General features: G+C 54.5%; 1 protein-coding gene across 2 annotated transcripts in view; it reads left to right on the forward strand.

Annotated features, from left to right (window-relative positions):
• Window positions 1-4,051: 4,051 nt before the first annotated feature.
• The window catches only part of ZNF362 (zinc finger protein 362), a 40,021-nt gene continuing 22,907 nt past the window's right edge, over window positions 4,052-21,165 (forward strand). The window contains exons 1-2 of one of the 2 annotated variants that reach the window (XM_043578658.1): window positions 4,052-4,222; window positions 18,138-18,263. In XM_043578658.1, the coding sequence (XP_043434593.1) occupies window positions 18,226-18,263 (38 nt within the window). In that variant the 5' untranslated portion in view covers window positions 4,052-4,222; window positions 18,138-18,225. The remainder of the gene's footprint in view (window positions 4,223-18,137; window positions 18,264-21,165) is intronic. The other variant, XM_043578659.1, reaches the window with a different exon arrangement.

Genomic DNA, 21,165 nt, shown 5'->3' on the forward strand with positions numbered 1-21,165 from the left:
GGTGTGTGTCCCTTCCGGGCTGAAGCGGAGGAATATGGCGCACGATTCCCCAGTCTGTAGTCTCCTGCCATGGTAACTAAATCGGTCGTATGTTTCTTTCCGTGGGTGCAGCTTCAAGATGGCGGGGACTCGTCCGCCTAGGTCTCCAAAGCGCTAGAGCGGAGGATCCAGGATAGGCATGTGGCACAAGAGAGAAAGAAACCACTCTTATGTCACTAAGGTTCCAGGGGTCTTTGGCAATGCAGTGTAATCTGGTTTATCTTGGCTAATTAATAATCCTAACTGATGCTCTATCAGAGCCGGGCCTGGACCTTATGCACTGCCTCTCCAGTGCCTGGGACCCTAACTGTGACATAGAAGAGGTGCTTTGTAAATACTTGTTGAATGCGTGAATGAGTGAAAAAACAGAACATGGAAGACATGGTTTCCTCCTCAAAGAATTTATTCTCATGCCAGGGACAGCTACTTATGCGTACAGTAGTTAGAATATAATCAGGGGCTAAACTGTAAAAGTTAAAGAAGAGGGCCACGGTGGAGGGCTTCCTGGAAGAGAATGAGGAGGGCTTGAAGAATTGGAGAGGATGAGAGTGGGCTTGCAGTCCACCCCATCATTTGTCCATCCATTCAGCAAACATTTATTCTAACGCATCATGATAAGTGCTTTGCCAGCAGTGTGGCCAGACAACCATGGTGCTCTTGGGAACCAGTGGAAAGTGTCTCTTTCCATGTGCAGACGATCTAGAACAGCTTCACAGAGGGGTGCCCGGTGGCTCAGTGGGTTGAGTGTCTGACTCTTGATTTCGGCTCAGGTCACGAGCTCACCGGTTCATGGGTTCGAGCCCTGCTCAGTGGCAGAGCCTGCTCGGGATTCTCTCTCTGCCCCACTCTCACTCTTGCCTTCTTTCTCTCTCTCAAATAGAAAACTTCAGAGAGGAAGTGATGTTTGAGCTGAGCTTTGACAAGTGGGTGTTTGCCAGAGACTTAAGACATGGGGAAAAAAGGACTAAAGGTCCTAGGCAGAGGGAACAGCATGTGCAAAGGCCTCGGAAGGGAGATGACCAGGACCAAGATGGCAGCCCCCTTTGGCTGGCTGGAGCATAGCTTTCCAGATAGTTAGACAGGAGGCTGGTGAGGCAGAGATGGACCAGATTATGGTACTCTCTGGACACAAATCCCTTATAAAGACCAAAACTCAGCAATCAAAGCCTTCAGGATTCTGTCCCCCATCTCTCTCTCCACCCTAAACTCCAGTGCCTTTGCACGTGCTATTCCAGGTGCCTAGAATGACAATGATGGTGATAATAGCAACATAATAACATTTGTTGGGCCCTTAGAATGTGTTAGGTGCTTCACCAACCATCATTTCAGTGAACAACGACGTCAACAACAATGTGGGTTAGTACACTTTTTTAGGAATTTCTTTTTCTTATTAGCACTATACTTTATTGGAACAGTTTTAGATTTATAGAAAAATTGAGAAAGTACTATAGAGTTCCCATATATCCCCCACCCAGTTTTCCCTATTTTTAACATCTTATGTTACTGTGTTTATTATATCTTGTTACAAATACTGATGAATGCTTTTACTGATACATTATTATTAACTAAAATCCATAGTTTATTAAGATTTCTTCAGTTTTTACCTAATGTCTTTTTTTCTGTTCCAAGACCACAGGGTATTTAACTGTATGTCTCTAGGTTCCTCTGGGCTGTAACAGGTTCTCAGACTCACTTTGTTTTTGATGACCTTGACAGTTTTGAGGAGTATCAGTTAGGCATTTTTTAATTTTATTTTTTAATATTTTTAATTAATTATTTTTTATTTTTTAATGTTTATTTATTTTCAGGGAGAGAGAGAGAGACAGAGTATGAGCGGGGGAGGGGCAGAGAGAGAGGGAAACACAGAATCCAAAGCAGGCTCCAGGCTCTGAGCTGTCAGTGCAGAGCCCCATGTGGGGCTCGAACTCACAAACCATGAGATCATGACCTGAGCCGAAATGGGACGCTTAAGCGACTGAGCCACCCAGGCGCCCCTGTCAGGCATTTTTTAGGATGTTCTACTACTTGAGTTGGTCTCATGTTTTTTGTCATGACAAGACTGGCGTTATATAGGTTATTGGAAGACCATAGACATAAAGTGTCACTTTTATCATGTCATATCAAGTGACTTACTGAAAACATGGTTTGTGGCTGTTGGTGTTGGCCTTGATCACCTGGCTATGGTAGTAGCTGTCAGGTTTCCCCAATGTGAAGTTACTCCTTTCACCTCCCTTTCCATACTGTGCACTTTGGAAGGGAGTCACGATTTGCAGCCTACACCTTAGGAGCCTAGGGTTTGCTCCCCCTCCTTGAATATCTCCATAAATTATTTTGAATTCTTCTGCATGAGAGATCCTTTTCCATGTATTAATTATTATCGCACTGAACTCAGCAATGAGTTGATACTTTTATCGCCCCCATTTTCCTGGACACTGGAAGGTCCTTCCTTCTTCCTCACCTGGTTCACCCTGTATCTAATTTCAGAAGACCTCCACCTTGCTGAGGAAGAGTGGCCTCCTCTGTGTCATCTCCACTCCTCCCCTCCCTGCCCCCTCCTTGGGCTTTATAATTCCAACTAATTCCTGCCACATTGTTTAGTGCCCTCCTCTGTGCGGCACTGTGCTTGGGGCTTGGGGCTTGGAAACAAATGGCCTACATAGGCCCGGTCCTCCAGTTGCTCACAGCCTTGACACCCTGTACAAGACTGAACTCCCCATGGGGACAGGAACTTTGTCCAACTTGTTCATGGCTGTGTTTCCAGCCAACCAGCAAAGCGTGGAATGGTAGATCCTCAGTCACTATTCACCCAACTGGGAATGCTTCCAGGAGGACCAGCAAACAACTGGCAGGTGATTGTGTGTGTGTGTGTGTGTGTGTGTGTGTGTGTGTGTGTGTCCTTCCCTGGGGACTGGGAGCTCCCTGAGGACAGGGCCAGCCTTGATTCTTCTTGGCCTAGAGGCTGGGTGGCTTTGAGTGTCACAGAAGTCTGAGTCGGTGAAAGGACCCAAGGACTGGCCGCCTCCTCAGGTAGAAGTGAAGTTTGGAAGCTGACACAGCCCGGGAGGCCGAATCCGAAGGACTTGGTGACTGATTGGCTGGGGAGGGTGAGGCGGGAGGAGGAGTCACACACAGATGGCTCGAAGGTCTGGAGCTGGGGGACAGCCGGTGCCACCTCTGACAGACTCTGCGAGAAGAGCCGCTGACAGCCTCAGGCGGCCCCACCCCTTGGGGGCTCGGGCCTAGGGCCAGGGAGGGCCGGAACCTAAAGAAGGAGGGGTGGCCCGGCCAGTACAAACTTCTGCCCCCATCCCCATGTCCGCCTCTTAAAAAAAAAAAAAAAAAATCTTAGCCTGGATTTTGAGCACCGTCGTTGGTTACCAGCCGTGGGGACCCATTCCGGGGGTCCCCTCCGGCCTGCCGTCCGCGCAGGAGACCCCCCAGGGGCATCCTGGCCCCGCCGGGCCCGGGTCCCCAGCCCGCCATCACCCGGGAGGGGGCGGCGAGGCGGCGGCCCGGCCTGGGCGGGACAATGGCCGCGGCCGCCGGGGCCCCGGGAGCCCCCGCGCTGGGGAAGGGGCTGGCCTAGGGCCCGGCGCCGGTGCCCTCCCCGCTCGGCTCGGGCGGGCGGAGGGGGGCGAGGAGTTCCTTTGTGGCTCTGCCTCGGGCGCGGCGCGGGCGGGGGGCGCGGCGCAACTTTGCCAGGCGGCGGCGGCGGCAGCGGCGGCGAGCGCGAGACGAGGCCCCGGGGCCCGAGCGGGGCCCCCAGCGTGCGGCCCGCCCCCGCCCCCCGCCCGGCCCCCTCCCCTCGCGCGCCGTCGCCCGCGCCCGGCGCTGCCCACTCGCGGGAGCCCCCGGGGCCGGACGGGCTGCGCAGCCGGAGAGGCGGGGGCCCGACGCGGCCCCCCCGGAGCCGGGCGCCTGGCGCGGGGGCTCGCCGAGCGCACGGGGGGCCGCGCGGCGCTGCAGACCCAGCCTCCCGCCGCCGCCGCCGCCGCCGCCGCCGCCGCCTCGGCGCTTGCAGAACCCAGAAGTGAACAGCAGGCGACCCGGAAGGTTTGCGCGCGGCTCCGCACCGAGCCGGAGCCCGAGCCGGAGCCCGGAGCCGGAGCCCCAGCCCGGCCCTGCGAGGGCCGCCGGGCGCGGGGCTGCGGCCGCGTCCCGGAGCCGCCGCCAGCACAGCCAGGTCCGTGCGGGCCCGGGGCGCGCGGGGAGCGGGCCCGGCGGCGGCGGGCGCCCGCCCGAGCGCCCGCCCGCGGGAAAGTTGCGCCGAGTTGCGGGCTGGGGCGCGGGCCGGGCGCGGGCGCTGTCAGCGCGGGCCGGGGCGCTCCGAGGGCCCGGGGCCGCCTGCGCCTCGGGCCCGGCCCGGAGCGGCGGCGGCGGCGGCGCGCGGGTAGGAAGTGTCTCCGGCGGCGTGTCTGGGTCTGCTCTCCGAGTGTGTGCGTGTGCGTGTGTGTGTGTGTGTGTATGTGTGCGTGTGTGTGTGTGTGTGTGTGTGTGTGTGTTTTCTTAAGCCGGGCTATTCAAACCTGCTGCAATTCTCCGGTAAACAATGATTCATGGGGCTTAATGCAAATAAACGGATTGCAAACGGCGCGGTTCGCGCACTTTGCAGCCGGCCCGGTGGAGCGGCCAGTGCCGGATTTCTCCCCTTTTTTGCAGATCTGCAGAATATGGCGTCCCTGTCCTGTTTTAAAAATAAGCCAGGCTGCCATTTTTGTTTTTCTTTTGTCTGAAAATTTTAATAAAACTGTCTGAGAATGTGGGAGAGGCGGCTGGAAGCAGAGGGGGCACCCGAAGGGTTGGCTTTTTTTCCTTTTCTTTGGCGAGAGCCGCGAGCCTTTCGGGGAGGTGAGACACAATGCAATTGCACTTTAAAGGAAAAAAAAAAAGGAAGCCGCTGGGCGATTTGGGGGGGAGGGCTGGGAATTTAAAGTTAACTCCGAAAGTTTTCTTCTTTTTTTTTTTTAGCTTTTTTTTTTTTTTTTTTTTTTTTTTTTTTCGGAAGGCGGTGAAATGCCGCGAAAGGATCTCGCGGCCCATTTCTCCCCCCTCCCCCCCCTCCCAGGCAGCCGCCTTTGCAGGATTTTTGGGAAAAAGTTAACTGCCGGTTTCCTCAGAGCTGCGGGGGGCACGTGGAGGGTTGGTGATGGGGACTTGGGGGGACCAGGAAATGTCTTTTTGGAAGAGGCTCTATAAAAATGGCATTGTAAGGAACTATATCCACAGATTTGGCAAATATGGCAATAGGGGCTCTGAATGGGCCCGCGGTTTCCAACTCAGACCCCTGGCATGAGGAAATAATCCTGCTCTCCCCTGTCCTGCCTTGGAGCAGTGTGTGTGGGGATGTGGGGGTGTCTCCTTCATGGGTGGCCAGGGGGCCCCCTTGTAGGCAGGAATCATGCCCCGGGCGCTGGGGTGGCTTCTGGAGCCTCCGGCAGTGTGTTTGGTGTTTGGTGGTTGGCAGTTAGAGAGCCCCTTCTTTGATCTCGTGGGCCTCCTGGCCTCTGGAGGTGGCATCTGGTGACACATACCCCCCGGGGTGGTGGGCTTTTGTCAGGGTTCAGGCTAGGGGGGCCCCAGTGGGTTTTGTCTGAGGGGAGGGGCAGGAGAGGGCTGGTCGGTGTGTGTGTGTGGGGCACTCGTTTGCTAGTCTGAGCCTCTCCCTGGTGGTCCTCCTACCCTTTATTGCTACTTCTGTCCACACTCTGAAGGCACCTCTCTGGGAGGTAGTTTGGACTTGGGCAAAGTTATTGAAGTATCTTGCTGGACAGGTCAGAGCCTGCTGGCTTTGAAGGCTACAGGAGGGTCTGAAGGCCAGGCCCAGGCGCTGTCCAAGGCTCCGGGGCAGGTTGGGCCTGGTCTTTCCCTCTTTGGGAAAGTTTGTTCAGGAAAGACCTTGAGCCTTTTTCTAGCCCCTGTCCCAGCATCTCCAGGAGGGGAGACCCCTCTAGTTCTCAACTCCTGGTTCGTATCCTGTCTCCACACGACAATGTGAGCTCCCTGAGGGCAGAGTCAGGGATTGAAGGCGGGGTGGGATGGGGGGGCGGGTGGTTAGGGGTTCAGGGCTGCAGAACTTGGCATGCCTGGGCCAGAGGGTCCCAAGCTAGGTGTTTTTCAGATGAAGAAACTGAGGTTCAGAGTGGGGCAGTGACTTGCTCAAAGTCACACTGCCAGTTAGGAGAGCTGAGATAGGGCCCAGATGTCTAGGCTCCCACTTCTGGGCCCTCTCCACTGTTCTCTGTGGAGGCCCTGACTGCTGGAAGAATCATTTTGGACAGAACTGAACTGGAGTAGGACAGCGCATCACCCTTCACTGCCCGCTAACCGACCATGGTAACCCTGGTGTATGAATGGAACTTTACAGTTTGCATAGTGTGGTACATGGTTGTTACCACATCAGGCTCTCCCCGAAACTCACCTGGGTTGAAATTGTCGAGGTGGGGATATTTAACCCCATTTCAAAATGTAGGAAACTGAGGCTTGGAGATGTTAAGCAGTGGCAGATGAGGGCTTAAACAAGCCTCCAGACTCCTTGTCCAGGCCTCTAGGTGGACTTTGGTGCTTGTAGATAGGACTTTCCCCTACCTTCTAGTGTTTGGTCTCTCAAATTCTTCTGCTGACCCAGCGACTGTGTAAAAATCTAGAGGCCCCAACCCTATAGAATGTCAGAGCTGAAAAGGCCCCGAGAGGTCACCTGGGCTCAGAGAGGGGAAGCCAGTGGCTTGAAGTCACCCAGCAGTTTGGGTCCCAGCTAGGACCGGAGCCCTGATCTCCTGTCTTCCTTCCTCCATGAGACACACAGAGGGAGAGTGAACCACTCTACCCTCTGCTAGGCTCCACTGGGCCCTGGGAAGCAGTGATTGCTGCTGGTGGTGATTGCTGATGGGGTAGCGGGTACTATGATGGCCAACACCTCACCAGAGACGTGGGTTTGTCCAGGGGCTGAGAAATAGGCTATTTTCAGGCTTGGGGAATGGAGGCAAGATGGCCCCAGATGGAAAGGAAGCTGTGTGTGGGTGAGGTGTGGACTGGGTCTGAAGCTAGCGTGGCCTGTCCTTTCCTGGGCAGATACTTCCTTGCCCTGCCTTTCTGTAAAGCAAAGCCAGCCCTTCCTTCCTTCCTTCCTTCCTTCCTTCCTTCCTTCCTTCCTTCCTTCCTTCCTTCCTTCCACTACTGTCAGTGTTTATTTGTTCATTGGCTTTCTAGATCATCCCTTTATTCTTTTCATTATCCATTTGTGAGTTTAGTGGTTGGCCATTTCGGTAGTCCATCCCTCCATCCTTCCATCCATCCAGTCCCCAGCTTACCAGCACAGGTTGGATGGCCACGTGAGGTACAAGTACAGTCTTCCCGGGCTCTGAAGCCAATGGGGAAGAGGTATGAGACTTCAGGTACGTGGAACACAGGGCAGTATTCGTGGGTGCCTACATGTGTCACAGGGAAAGTCTTTTGGTGAAGAGGAGGCTTAAAAATATCAATGGTTTTAGTTCCACAGACCATCATGATGGTGGATCCAGGTCCTGGGACCAAGTCCCATTTGTGAATCAGACTTTACAGTTTGCACAGGGTGGTACATGGCTTGTGTCACTTTGGGCACATTCTTCCCCTTTTTCAATCTCAGTTTCTTCATCTTTAAAATAAGGTACACTGTGAATCTCTTGTGGGTTTGGGGGAGTGATAACAAGAGTGTCTGGGCTGTCTCCAAGCCCTGGCCAGGCTATGTTGTAGGAGCTCAGTGTATGCGACCTGGATGGTAAGGATTGTTGATCACCAACCCCAGCCCCGCCTTGATTTTGAAACCCATCATGATGTCGTCAAAATGAGCAAAATGATATGGGGACCCTGAACACCCTGCCCTGGCTTGTTGTGCCCCTGCTGAAATTCTTCCAGTGTTTCCAGGGCATTTCAAAGAACAAAAAATCCAAAGTTCTTTGTGAGCCTACAAGGCCCTTCGTGGTCTGGGCCTGCCTGGAGCCCCTTGGCCCCCCTGCACACCCCCTCCCCAGGCCCACCACCTCCGCCACACCAGCTTCTTTCTGCACCTTGAATTTACAGGTTGTTGGCAGGGCCTTTGCATATCCCCCACTTAGAACCCTCCCAAATGTTTGCACGGCCAGCACCTTCTTGTCTCACAGGTTTCCGCTCAGATGTCACCTCCTCCGAGGGGCTTCCCTGACCACTTGCTCTGGAATAGCTTCCCACTCTGTCACGTCAGCACCTTTCCACTTTCTCTTGTGGCCCTTATCAGTATCTGAAGCTTTCTCATTTATTCTTTATTTGCACTTCTTGCCTGTCTACACTGCTGAACATGCTTCAGCCCCTCGCAGGCGAGTCGGCAGGTGTTGCCAGCACGGTGTGGCTGGGGCTTTAGTGGAGGTGAAGAAATGCCAGGAGCCCAGGTGTGGCAGTGGCCCTGCGTGTAGAGCAGCGCCTGGGAGATGAAGTGACACTGAGCTCTGTCCTCTTCTCCCCCGGGAGGCTCCGGGCTGTTGTTAGGAAATAACGAGGTGATTAAATCATGGGATCTGAGAATCTCCGTCTCTTCCAGTCTCAGAACCTTTGACACTTGGAGTCTTCGTGTGCTCTGATCTGGGATTTAGAATCTTAGAAAAAGGACTTTCTCTGCCTTACTTATTTAGCAGTGCAGAGTACTTCCTTTGGATCAGGCCACGTTCCAAGAGAGTTTATAAGTGTTAACGTATTAAATTCTCATTGTCGTCACCCCCATTTTGCAGATGAGGAAATCGAGGCACAGAGAGACTAGGTAACTTGCCCGAGTCCACAGACCTTGGTGGGGGCATTTCAGGATTTGAACCCAGTACTCTGGGACTCCTTAGAATCCCACAGCTATTGAGGGGAAGCCCAGCCTCGCCGGACACTCCCCGCCCCTGCACAGAGCAATAATCCCCCTCCCACATCCTTGACAAAAGGGCCTCTGATCTCAGCTGGAGTGGTGGGGCGCCCCCAGCCTCTTCTTGTCAGACAAATTGTCCTTGCCAGAAAGATTTTCTCTACAAAGTGTAAAGTGCTGTGCTTCCCCTGTGAATAACAACTGGGTGGTGATGTTAGCATTATGGAGTCCCAGTGCTTTTGACCTTGTGATTTCATGACTTTGGCAGCCTTTTTCTCCCCACTGAGTTGTGAGCTCCTTGAAGGGCAGACAGCTTTGGGGCACAGTGCTGAATGTACGGGCGAGTGAAAGAATGAGTGTGTACAAAGCATGGGTCCCGAGCTCCTCCTGTGCCTGGAGCACTGTGCTAGGCACCTGCCCAGGGTATCGGACAGGCCTGGTGTACTCGGGGAAAGAGGACAGTTCTCTCTCCACGTAGCCCCAAGAAAGTCTACCTCTGATGATGTCTATGTACCCAATTCCTTGAGAATCATTTGAGATTTAAGGTCATGCACTAATTGGAGAGAGGTAGGCCTCACAGATTACCCAGGCAAACCTCACCCTGTCCACTGGGGGAATAAAGCAGGAAGGGAGAGGAGTAGGTAGGGCTTGTCCAAGGCCACACACACCTTACAATGCTTTGCGTGGCACGCTTTCTGCTCCCCAGGTGCCAACAGGCTGCCACAGTATGTGGCTTGGGGTTTAAGGGCAGGAACAGTGCTTGTTGGGGAAGCTGCTCCCTCTTTAGTACCCGTCTCCTTACATCCATAAAGGGGTCACATTCCTGGATGTACAGGCCCCATAAGGGGCCCGGTGCCTCGCCTGGCACTTGGGTGGGATTGAAGAGGTGGGCATGGCTTCCTGGAACCTGCGGCTGGGGCCGGGCTTTGGACACTGGGTAGGATTTGGGAAGGGGACCAAGTGGTGTCTTCAGTGGATAAGGTGTGTAGGGAACGCCAAGGGATTTGCTTCTGGGGCCCAAAGTGTCCTGCCTTGTCCCTGCTTCATCCATATAGGTATAGGATACAGCTGGGGGAGATGGGCCCCCACCATCTGGGTCCTTCTCTGAGCTTTGGGCAAAGGTTTCATGCTCCTTGAGGGGACAGACTAGCCATTTCAGGTTCTTTGATGAGGGGGAGAGTACCTGGCTGGGGTGGGCACACCCCCAGATACACTTAAACATGCACATTCATACATAATCACACTATCAACCATTTCACTACCGTCCCTTTTTTTTAAGTTTATTTATTTATTTGGAGAGAGGGAGAGGGAGGGGCAGAGAGACGGGGAGAGAGAGAATCCCAACCCAAGCTGGCCCCATGCTTAGTGTGGAGCCCGATGCGGGGTTCGATCTCCCAACCGTGAGGTCACGACCTGAGCCGAAATCAAGAGTCAGACGCTGAACCGACTGAGCCACCCAGGCGCCCCTCGTTACGGTCTTTGACGTGTTCCGCCTGCCCGGTTTTGCCAACTTGGGCTGCTCCCCTGCTATTTCAGAAACACCACCAGACATACCCCGAACCGGGCCTGCAGGAGCCAGCAGTTCAGGAGGCACGTCTGCTGGAGTGCACATCCACACACACGGTACACACACATCACACACACACATGCACTCCCGCCACTCACAGGGTTACCACCCCCGCCTATACCCTCCCAGGAAACGATGCGTCCCTGCAAGCCTGTCCCTCATGTGCGTTCCCACACCAGCTTCATCATCTGCACACGGGCATACTTGGGCACGCGTGTGTCTTACACGTAGGTGCATCTTGCAGGCACACACTCGTTTCCACTCACGAAGGTGTAGCCTCACATCCTGGGCCTTGCGCATGAGCCCTCAGGTGTACCCTCGCACTGGCGTGTGGACCCATGCCCTGCCTGGATCTGCTTGCGGCGGTGGAGCCGGCAGCTCAGCTTCTCCCCTTCGTTCAGTGGTGTTTCTTGAGCATTTACTATATCCCAGGCCGTGTGCTAGATGCTGCTGCAGGTAGAGGTGAGGAGCGTCGATGTGGTCCCTGCCCTCGCGGGGGAGACCCACATTACACCAAAGAGCACACGGATGGTGATTGATTACAGATTTTGGCAAATGCTAGGAAGGAAATACTTCTCTGGGAAGCTATGCTTCCCTATAACTTCTTGGTGTTAGGTTTACTGTGGTGTATGTAGGGCAGAGGTGCTTCTGGGAGGGAGTGCTGAAGTGTTCCAGGTAAAGGGCATTCTGGCCAGAGAATGGCCTGGGCAAAGACCATGAAGTAGGAAATCAAGGAACATGGAGAAGGTGATGGCCCCAAGACCATCACCTTGGGGGTGACGTAAAGGGAGGGTGTAAAGGGCAAGGGCAAGGTGGGCCTGGTGTGGCAGGGCCTGTAGTAGGTCTTCCCCGGCCTGTTTGCCCCTCTCCAGGCGTCTAGCCTGGGCCCTTCCCATCCTTCTCTGACCAGCCAACACTCTGCTGACTTGCCCTGCTTAGGGCCCACTCCCTTTGCCGGCGTCTACCCCAGGCCTGTGCTTTGTCTGACCTGCCCCACAGGCTGCCTGCCCCCCCCCCCCCCCCCCCCCCCCCGCGGATCCTGAGGCATAGCATGAGAACAGGCTGTGACCACCTGCCAGGGCTTCCCAGCCTGGGACCTCTAGGACCTGTCTAGAAAGCTCCTGGGGACCAGGCCAGAGCCCGGGGGGTTCAGCATTCGGCTCTCCCGTTTGGAGTTAATCCCAGACTTGGCTCTCCAGCAGTCGGCGGAGCAGCCCCTGGGGGTCCTGAAAGCCTGCCTGAGCTGCTGTACTCCCCCCACCCCAGCCCAGTTCACCTCCTTGGTTGGTCAGATTTCCATGTGGGTCTTTGGAATGTTGGGAAGGGCTCCCTTACGCCTTAGAGAACCTAACAGAACAACAATAGCTAAGGCTTACAGAGCCCTTACTGCACCAGGCACCATTCTCAAGACTGGGTACCTACGAACTCCAAATGACAGCGACAGCCCTGTGGACATACCATTGTCATCCTTAGTTTGGTAACAATCTCAAGGGCTCGAGCTGGGGTTTTGACCCGGGCTGTTTTGTACAGAAACTGCTTTTAGCCCCTGAGTTGCCATTTGTCCCTCAGAGGATCCAGGAACCCAGGCTGTGATTTCGTTGAAACTCTGTTTTATAAAGGTCACACAGCAAGCTGGCGGCAGTGGGTTCAAGCTCCCTCTGCCCTCATCAGCTGTGTGACTGGGCCGGTGCCCCATTCTTGACTCCAAACAAGGAAGAGATTGGGGTAGGAGCCAGGAGGGCGGGGCCCTCAAGGGATGGGATAAGGGACATGAGGTCGGGGCCTGTTGGGTGCCCAGGGTGTGTGTTTTCTAAGAAGTCATTTAGTTGTTCGTCTATGTTCTTAGCATCTTTCTGAATGTGTGTCGTGTTTCGAAATGCTCACAGCATCTACTTCACAGGGTCGTTCGGAGCCTGAGAGAAATGCTTGTCAACTGTCTGACAGTGCCTGGCATGGAACACGGGCTCAGTTACTTCTTCTTCTTGTCATTTCACGCCGGCAGAAGGAGTTCCGTGTGGGGATGGGAGCTGGGAGTCCCCAGGGGAGATGGAAACAGAGAAGGGCATGTATTCTAAGCCAGCAGAAGGGTAACTAACCTCAGGAGCTCACAGCTATGCCAGGGACTGGGTGGACAAGGAACCAGGCAATTCTAGCTTAGTGGGATCAGTGCTGTGGTGGAGGAGGCCCAGGAGGCTGTGGGAGCTCAGGGGAGAAGCTGCAAATACAGCCAGGCGGTGAGCAGGAAGGCTTCCCCAGGGCCATGACACTTGAGCTGACTGGTGGTTGATGGGAACCTGGCAGGGCTCCAGCTGGGTGATGGCCCCAGATGGAAGGACACAGGCTGTGCAAAGGCACGGTGGCATGAAAGAGAACCTCAGGTTCTCTTGCCTGAGAAGGGGAACCTGGCCCATTCTGTAAATGAGGGCACCGAGGCTCCCAGACAGCGTAACTGCCCTGGGTATCTCTGGGTGGCTGGTACTGGAGAGCGGGTGGGGCAGGGAGTGGGAGGGACTGCGAGGGGAAGGGCAGCGTCCCAGCTACCACTGACCAGGGCACAGATAGCAGCCCCTCTCTCTGCGGATCGGTCCCTCCCTCAGTGAAAACTGCCCTTCCAGCCCTGCGGGGCTGCGGAAACCCAGCCTAATTGGATCCAGGACCCTCGGGAGCCTCGGTCCCCACAGGAAGTTCCCAGGCACGAGCTCCCTAGGCTGGCCTGGCTCTTGGAGGCAGGGTGGGGCCCAGCAGCTGGGGCTCAGCACTCTGGGCTGCATGGAGTGGGGACACATGGAGGGCAGAGGGGTCGTGAGAGGCCAACTTGGAGCGCATGGGGGTCTCAAGCTGGGAAGATGGCAAACTTCAGCTTCTCTCTCCTCGACCATCTCCTGCTTGTCCCTCCCAGGCCATCCTTCTGGCCCCATAATAACCTGTCCACTGAAAACCCCGACCGTGGCCTTCCCCTGCTCAGAGACGTTCCATGGCTCCCCATGGCCTTTTATCCAGGCACTTCAGCCTGGAACTGTAGCCCTTTATGAACAGCCCCAGACACCTTTCCCTTCTTCCTCTGCAAATTCCTGCACCATACCCACGCCAGACCAAACGTGATGCTTTGTGCATTCCTGCCTCTGGGCCTTTGCATGTGTACTTCTTACTCCTTGGCCTGCCCTTCCCTGGCTTCTCTTGACCTCTCTGCTTTCCTCCTTTAGTAAGTCCCACCTTCATGAGATCTTCGTGCATCCCTCAATGGGATGAACACATCTTTCCAGGAGCGCCCCCACCCCATAGCTCACCTGAGCCCCAGCATCAGCTTATTGCCACTCTGGGGCAGGGAGCAGGTTTCAGAACGCTTAGCTACCCTGGGAAGCTAGCCAGTTTTCCATGTCTTTGCGCACACCGCCCCTCTGCTTGGAATGCTCTTCCTCTACCCTCTGGCTCTCTTGGCAAAGCCCTCAGTCTTCAAAGCCCACGTGGACAGACCCCTCCTCTCTCAGGCACAGCCCTTCTCTCTTAGTGAACGTTTATTGAGCACCTAGCATGAACTAGGCACCTGAGCACTTACTGTGTGGCCAGCACTTGGCTCTGGGGCTGCATTGGTGGCCCTGTCCTTTCGAGTCACGACTGGAGGGAGTTTCCAGAGGCTTGATAGAGAGATGGCAGAGAATGCAGGGGGGCTGTGGGTATGGATAACAGGGTAATCTACTTTCTGCTAGGGAGAGTTTGAAAGTGACCTTTAGCTGAGACCTGAAAGAAGAGCCAGGTGAGCTGTGGGGCCAAGTTGGGGTGTGGGGTTGTGACTAAGAACCAGACCCAAGCTCTGATCTCAGGGAGCTCACAGCTACGCCGGGGACTGGGTGGACAAGGAACCAGGCAATTCTAGCTTAGTGGGATCAGTGCTGTGGTGGAGGAGGCCCAGGAGGCTGTGGGAGCTCAGGGGAGAGGCTGCAAATAGAGCTGTGGTGGGGGTTGGGGGCTGGTGAGCAGGAAGGCTTCCCTAGGGCTGTGACGCCTGAGCTGACTGGTGGTTGCTGGGCACCTGGCAGGGCTTTCGCTGGATGATGGAAGGACACAGGCTGTGCAAAGGCACGGTGGCATGAAAGAACAACTTGTTTTGGGGGAACTGCAGGTGGTGGTGTGGGGCTGGAAGGAGGGAGGCCATGGGGATGTACCTGTTGGGATGCATATGGCCTGCAGAGCCTCACTGGCAAAGGCCTCTGTGCTGGGGATTTTGAACCATACCTCAGAAGTGATGGGAACCCGAGAGAGATTTCAATTCAAGCAGGAGTGAGTGACCTGGGCAGGCTTTGGCCTGGGCCTCCCCTCCGAAGCCTCCACCCAGGACGGGGAACCCCTTCCTGACTCTGTGTTCCTGACTGGGGTCTGGGGTGTGGCTGGAGGCTCACTGTGGGACCTTGAGCAAGCCCCTGGCCCTCTCCCAGCCCTTCTCTCCTCCTGGGTAAACCCGCAGGGCCTGAGGCCAGAATCCTAATGGAGCTGTGGGCAGGGGTTGGGCTGTGTTGCTTAGCCTAAGCTTGCTGAACCTATAGTTTCATTAATATTCCTTTAAAAAAGTCACGTAACTACCCTGCAGAAAAGTCAGAATAGGGAAATGAGGTAAGTCCAAACCTGCCATTTCTGCTCTCACCCCAAGCCGGAAGCACCGTCACTGTTAGCATTCTGGCTTTTCCTTCCCTCCTCTCAGTACCTGGTTTTTATATGGATATCATTGCTCCGTCCGTCCGTACAATTTAGAAAATCTGCTCCCCTACCCCATCCCCCTGACAAATGTATCACGAGTGCTGCATGAGTGCAGCGGGGTTCCAGTCCTTTCTAACAGATCCAGTGTTAGGGTGGAAAGCGTGGGGTTTGGAGCCTGACTTTCTGGGTTCAAACCATACACGCTTGACTTTGGGCAAGTTACCTAATCTCTCGGTGCCTCAGTTCCTTGTAAGGTTGATATGAGAGTTAAATGAGTCATTACAATGCCGGTAAACACTGGCCGTTATTAATGGTTGTAGACTATGTCACTGTGTAACATGATTTACAGAGCCATCCTCCCATTGTTTAAAATTTTGGCTGTTTTCAGTTTTTCGATATGGTAAAAAAAAAAAAAAAACAAAAAACAAAAAACAACCCACTGAAGCAAACAGCTTTGTACATAAACCTTTGTCTATATTTGGGTTATTTTCTAGGGACAGATGACCAAGAATGGGATCACTAGGCCAGGAAGTCTGAACATTTTTTTGAGCTCTTGTCACGTTATTGCCAGACTGTTTTTAGAAATGTTCCGATTTGCACTCCTACCAATAATGCATAGACGTGCCAATTTCATCATACCCTCACCAGCATAGCGTATTATCATTTTCTTATTTCTCTTTGCTATTTTAAGAGGTGAACCTCATTTCATTTTCACTGCCAGGGAAGCAGAACTATTCTCTGTTTATTAGCTGTTAACATCCTTTTTGGTCTGCTAGCCTTTACAGAGCACACATAGCCCCTTCTCAGACCAATTAGGAAGATAGGGCTTAGATATAGGAAACAGGGAACAGAGTAACAATGGGGACGATTTAGTGCCAGGGGAGGGGAGGGGACTTCCCTCTATCTAGGCCATAACACTCAGTTGCCTCCACCTTGAGCATCCATTCATTCATTCATTCATTCATTCATTCAAACACTTATCAGGTACTCTTAGGGCTTAAAAGGTAAATTACCCAGCCATGATTCTGCCCTGACAGAGAGCATGTCCAACAGCAGAGATGGACAAGAACACAGACAGAAAATACAGGGATGTGTGCTCTGATGATAGATGTGTAGGGCACAAAGGGAACAGGAGAGGCTCCAACACAGCCCAGGAGGTGATAGAGGTAGAGCAGTTTTGGAAGGCTTTCAGGAGGAAGTGGTCCATAAGCTGGAGCTTGAGGATAATCTGGAGTTAGCTAGTGAAGTGGGGAGGTCAGATGGTTCCAGGGAGAGGGGGCAGCCTGACTGATGGTGAGGAAGTAAGAAGGGAAGTGGAGCACTAGGGGATCTCTGTCTGGCTGGGCAGAGTATAAGGTGGCCATCGAGGCCACAGAGTCAGCAGGGACCAGACATACAAGGCCCCAGGAATCCAGACCTTGTCTGGAGGGAAGTAGGGAGCTATGGAAGGTTCCAAGGAGGTGAATATTGTGATTTGCTTTTGTCTTTTAGAAATCTCACAGCGATTGCAGAAGGAGAGTGGAATGGGGGGTGTGGGTAGAGGTGGGGAAACCAGTGAAGGGATTCTTGCAATAGCCGAAGAGCCTGGACCCGGGCAGAGAAGGTGCTGGAGACCTTCTTTCCCTACCCTGCAGAATCCTAAAAGCAGCCTCACAGTGCACAGCGAATGTTACCTCTGCTGGGCAGCCCTTGCTGACATCCACCGCTGCCAATCAGGTCATGCCTTCCTGGAGGACGGGGCGGTGCAGGGCCTGGCATTCAGTGGTCAGTTGAGTGCCTACCACCAGCTGACCCTGATCCCACCCCTGCCCCTCCGTGCCTCCAGACTCTCTATCTCTTCCCCCCTCTGCCTTGAGCTGCCAACAGTTTTCTGTCTTTTCTTTGAGAATAAATTTATTGTTTTCATTATAAAAGCAACTGAACGGCATTACGGAGAATCTGGAAATCAGAGAAACAAAGACAAAAACCAGATCAGCTCCAGCCACCTCTCCCAGCCCTCCCTCTGGGTGTGGTTCCCTGCAGCTTGCTTTTTCTGACGCAGGTTTTTATTTTTGCCTCCTTGTAATCATAGTGTCCGGACCATTTTGGGTCCTGCTCTCTCCCATTTGCTTTGTTGGGAGCTCGTTCCTCTGTGGCCATGGGGTCTGGGCAGATCGCAGTTTTTGATGCCTGTGGGATGGTTTGGGGATGGGGGTGGGACAGGGTTGTTTAACCGCACCCTGCTGTCCTGCAGCGGGCAAGGCTAGTCACATGCCACCCTGGGCTGCCTGTCTGCATTGTGTCTGTTTGTCTGTACCTGGACCACCCCAGCCACCTGGTGTACCCCTTCTTCAGTGCCCCTTTATGGAGCTTACAAGGCTGGCCTCAGGGGCCACCTTCCTGGGAAACGGTCATGGACAGATCTGGTTTTAAATCTAGACTTGGCTCTGTGACCTCAGGCAAGTTACTTAACCTCTCTGGACTCCAGTTTCCTCATCTGTATCATGGGTCTATTGCCCCAGTAAAATAATGGCTGTAAAAATGCCCTGACACAGTTCCTGGCCCACTGTAAGTGCTCAAGAAAAGGTAGTCAATATTATTGTGTTTTTTCATTCTACAAAGAGTTTCTGAGACCACTCTGGGCTAGGTGCTGGAATGGCAAAGATGAATGAGCACTAGTTATACCTGTGAAGAGCTGTGGTCTGGCAGGGAAGTCACCCAGGGAAACAGATAAGCATACCAATCGGCTCTGGAGTGCTGGACCAGACCTGGGTGGTGTCCTAACTCCATTACTTGCTAGCTGTGTGACTTTGGGGAGGTTGGTCAACCTCTCTGAGCTGCAGTTTCCTCTTCTGTTAAATGCACATCTCACAGGATCATTGGGAAGATTCAGTGCCATGATGCATATGACGCACTCAGCACAGTGCCTGGCACGTAGTAGGTGTTGAAATCAATAGTAGCTGCCATTTTATTATTATTGTTATTGTTATTGTTATTCCCATATACAAGGTGCTGTTGGGAACACAGAGGAAGTGACTGACTGGGGGTTCAGGGAAAGCTCCGTAGAAGAGGGAACACTTGAGCTGGGTCTTGAAGGATGAGTAGAAGTTCACCAAGTGGGAAAGGACACTCTAGGTAAGGAACCTGTGACTCCAGGTTGAAATCTGTCAATGAGGGGTTTGTTCTTTGCGGGGGGATTAAGGAATTGTGTTCATCCCAACTTCAAGTGCCCTCACTGCCTCCCCCTGGATCTCCCCTGGGGGCCGTGTGCACTCCCCTTCCTGTAACAGCACCCACCTGTCTTGGCAGCTGTGGGTTCCTGCTCTGTGTCCCCATCTGTCCATGTGTGGGACCACAGGTCTGTGTCTGTCATGTGTGTCCGAGTTTGGTGCTGTCTGCATGTTCCTGTGACCATGTTTGTCTGCGTGGGTGTCCGGAGGGCCTCCTGGGCCACGTGGTGGGGGGCGACCTGCATGCTTCCTTGGCCTCCCGCTCCAACCAAATAGCCAGGCCTCCTCGGTCACTCTCCTCCCTGGCCCGGCTCGGCCCATGCCTCTCACTTCCATTCCATTCTCCAGGGGCCTCCCGACGGGTGTCCTCCTGCTGCCCCTCTCCTGGCCTCTCCAGTCCCTTCCACACGCAGCAGTCAGAGGGGTCTCTCTAGACCACAGATTCTGCCCCATCACCCACTGCTTCGAGTCCAGACTCGAGACCTAGGATTCAGGAATCGACCTTCTAGGTCAGGTCCTGGCTGCTGCTCCAGCCTCCTCCCCCCTCTCCCAATCCTCGCTGGAACACTCAGCTCTCCTCACACACCGCTCTTGCTTCTCACCTCTGGGGGTGTGCTCAGGCTGCTGCTTCTGCCAGGAATGCTCCCCACTCCTTTGTTGCCTGGCTAACTCCCACTTATCCTTTAAGACCCAAAGCAGGCATCACCTCCACTGGGAAGTCCTCCCTGATCCTTTTTTCCATCCTGGGTCAGGTCCCTGGCTCTGGGCTGCTCATCCCTTACTTGAGGGGCAGGAGCAAGTGCTTTGCCCAAGATCACACAGCTGGTGAGTTGGAGCCGAGATTTGAATCCAGGTACATTGGGCTCTAAACAAAGCAGGCAGTTCCATGGTCCAGGTGAGGTGATCATAGCTAGGACTCAGGGAGAGGAGTGGGTGGATTTGAGGGAGAATTTGGAAATGCAGTCCCGTGGATGCGGCTTGTGGTGGATCTGAGCTGGGAGGGGAGGGCAGGGACGTGTTGGGGACCCGTGTGTGTCTGTGGCAGGAGCATCTGGGCGGTCGGGGAGGGCTACAGGGGGTACGTGTCCTAGGGGAAGACCAGGTCTATCAGCCCATGAGACAGCAAAAGGGAGGTAGCTGGAAGGTGGGCCCGGAGCTCCAGAGGCAGGCTTGGTCTGGGGGTGCAGACTTGGGGCTTGGCTGGGTTTTCAAATCCTAGAGTGGATGGGCCACCCAGGGACGAGGTGGGCGGGAGAGAAAAGCCTGGCCTGTGGGTGGAAACTGTGAGAGACGCTGAGATGAGGAGCCCAGGGTCACAGCACACAGAGCTTCACAGAGGGCTGAGGCAGCGTGAGGCCGTGAAAGGTCAGCCTGGACCACGTGAAGGTCCTCGGTGGCATGTAGCTGGTCTCAGGTGAGAGTTCTCTTTGGTAGACGCTTGAGGGGTCACATGTCTGCTTCCTCCACTTAGCTTGGGGCTCCCGGATGGCAGGACTCTCCCGTTTGCCTCAGGATCCCCAGCTCTGGTCCCGGTGTGGCCCAGAGAACGTATCGAGAACAAATGGATGGACAGATGGATGGATAGATGGGCCGGCTGCCATCAGGATGCTGTTTACAGAAGCAGCTCTAGGTGTTTCATTCACCCACCCATCCAACTTTCTTCACCTTTTAGAGCCAGAAAAATGAAATGACAGTGTGCTTGGCCCGCTGTAAGGGTCAGGGCTCGCTGTTTCACGGCTCACAGCACAGTCTGGGCTTCTCTCTGGGGCTTGAAGCCCAGTGTGCACGTCCTGTCCGACCACCAGCAGTGTCTCTTCTGCCTGTCCCCACGGGAATGCTCAGCCGCAGCCCACCTGGCCCCTCTGCCCCTGCCCCCATCTCCTCTCCCCTGCCCCTGCCCTCAGGCTGCGCCCTCTGACCTCAGGCTGTGCCCTCTGACCTCAGGCCCCTTAGCTCTGTTGCTTCCCCAGCCCAGCACACTCTCTTGATGCCTTCTCCCCACCAGCATCCCAGCCCAGCCCCTCAGTGGGCATTCCGTACCCCCACTACCTCCCCTCTCCAGCTCTCTTTTTGGTGCCTGAAGGTGGCTGCTCATGGACCCGAACCTGCCTTGAACTTTCAGACCTCCATGCCTCTGCTCAAGCTGTGGCCCCTGCTGGGAATGCCTTTCTGCTGTCCACCTATTGTAAACACACACCTGACCAGTCTTTCTCCTGCTTAAAACCCCTCCCTTAAGACAAGGTCTGAGTGCCTTAGCCCGGCCCTAGCCACCCTCCCCACTTGCCTCTTGCGACGGCTTGCCAGGTCACGTAGGTCCCAGGGTTGCAGAGGTGGATACCCACCTCACAGGCTTTCTGGGAGGCTCACACGAGATACTCCTGAAGTGCTCCTAGCAGTGTTCCTGACACTCAGTAGGAGCTCAGCAAATGCCTCCCCCCGCCTGCCTTCCCTGCATCTGACACACAGTAGGTATACACCAGGGCAAGGGTCACAGACTGAATCACTAAATTACTTAAGACCAGCCAGAGGAGGATGAGGAGAAATTAGGAAGAGACTGCGGGGTCAGATTAAGTGGCCCAGGTCAGACCCCTCCCTTCTGTGGGCCTGTGCCAAGCCAGGGCGAGGGGCCATCCCTGCCTGGCCAGGAGCCAGACAAGTAGCAGAGAGGATGCTCTATTCCAGCCATGGGATCCTAGGCCAGCCACCTTCTTCCCCATACCTCCCTAGCCAGGGAGGGGCTTTGGGAAGCCTGAACTTGGCATTGAGCTGAAGAGAAGGAGGAAATGCCAAGGAACAGCTGGTGCGGT

The sequence above is a fragment of the Prionailurus bengalensis genome, chromosome C1 (assembly GCF_016509475.1).
Source record: "Prionailurus bengalensis isolate Pbe53 chromosome C1, Fcat_Pben_1.1_paternal_pri, whole genome shotgun sequence".
Classification (NCBI taxonomy): domain Eukaryota; kingdom Metazoa; phylum Chordata; class Mammalia; order Carnivora; family Felidae; genus Prionailurus; species Prionailurus bengalensis.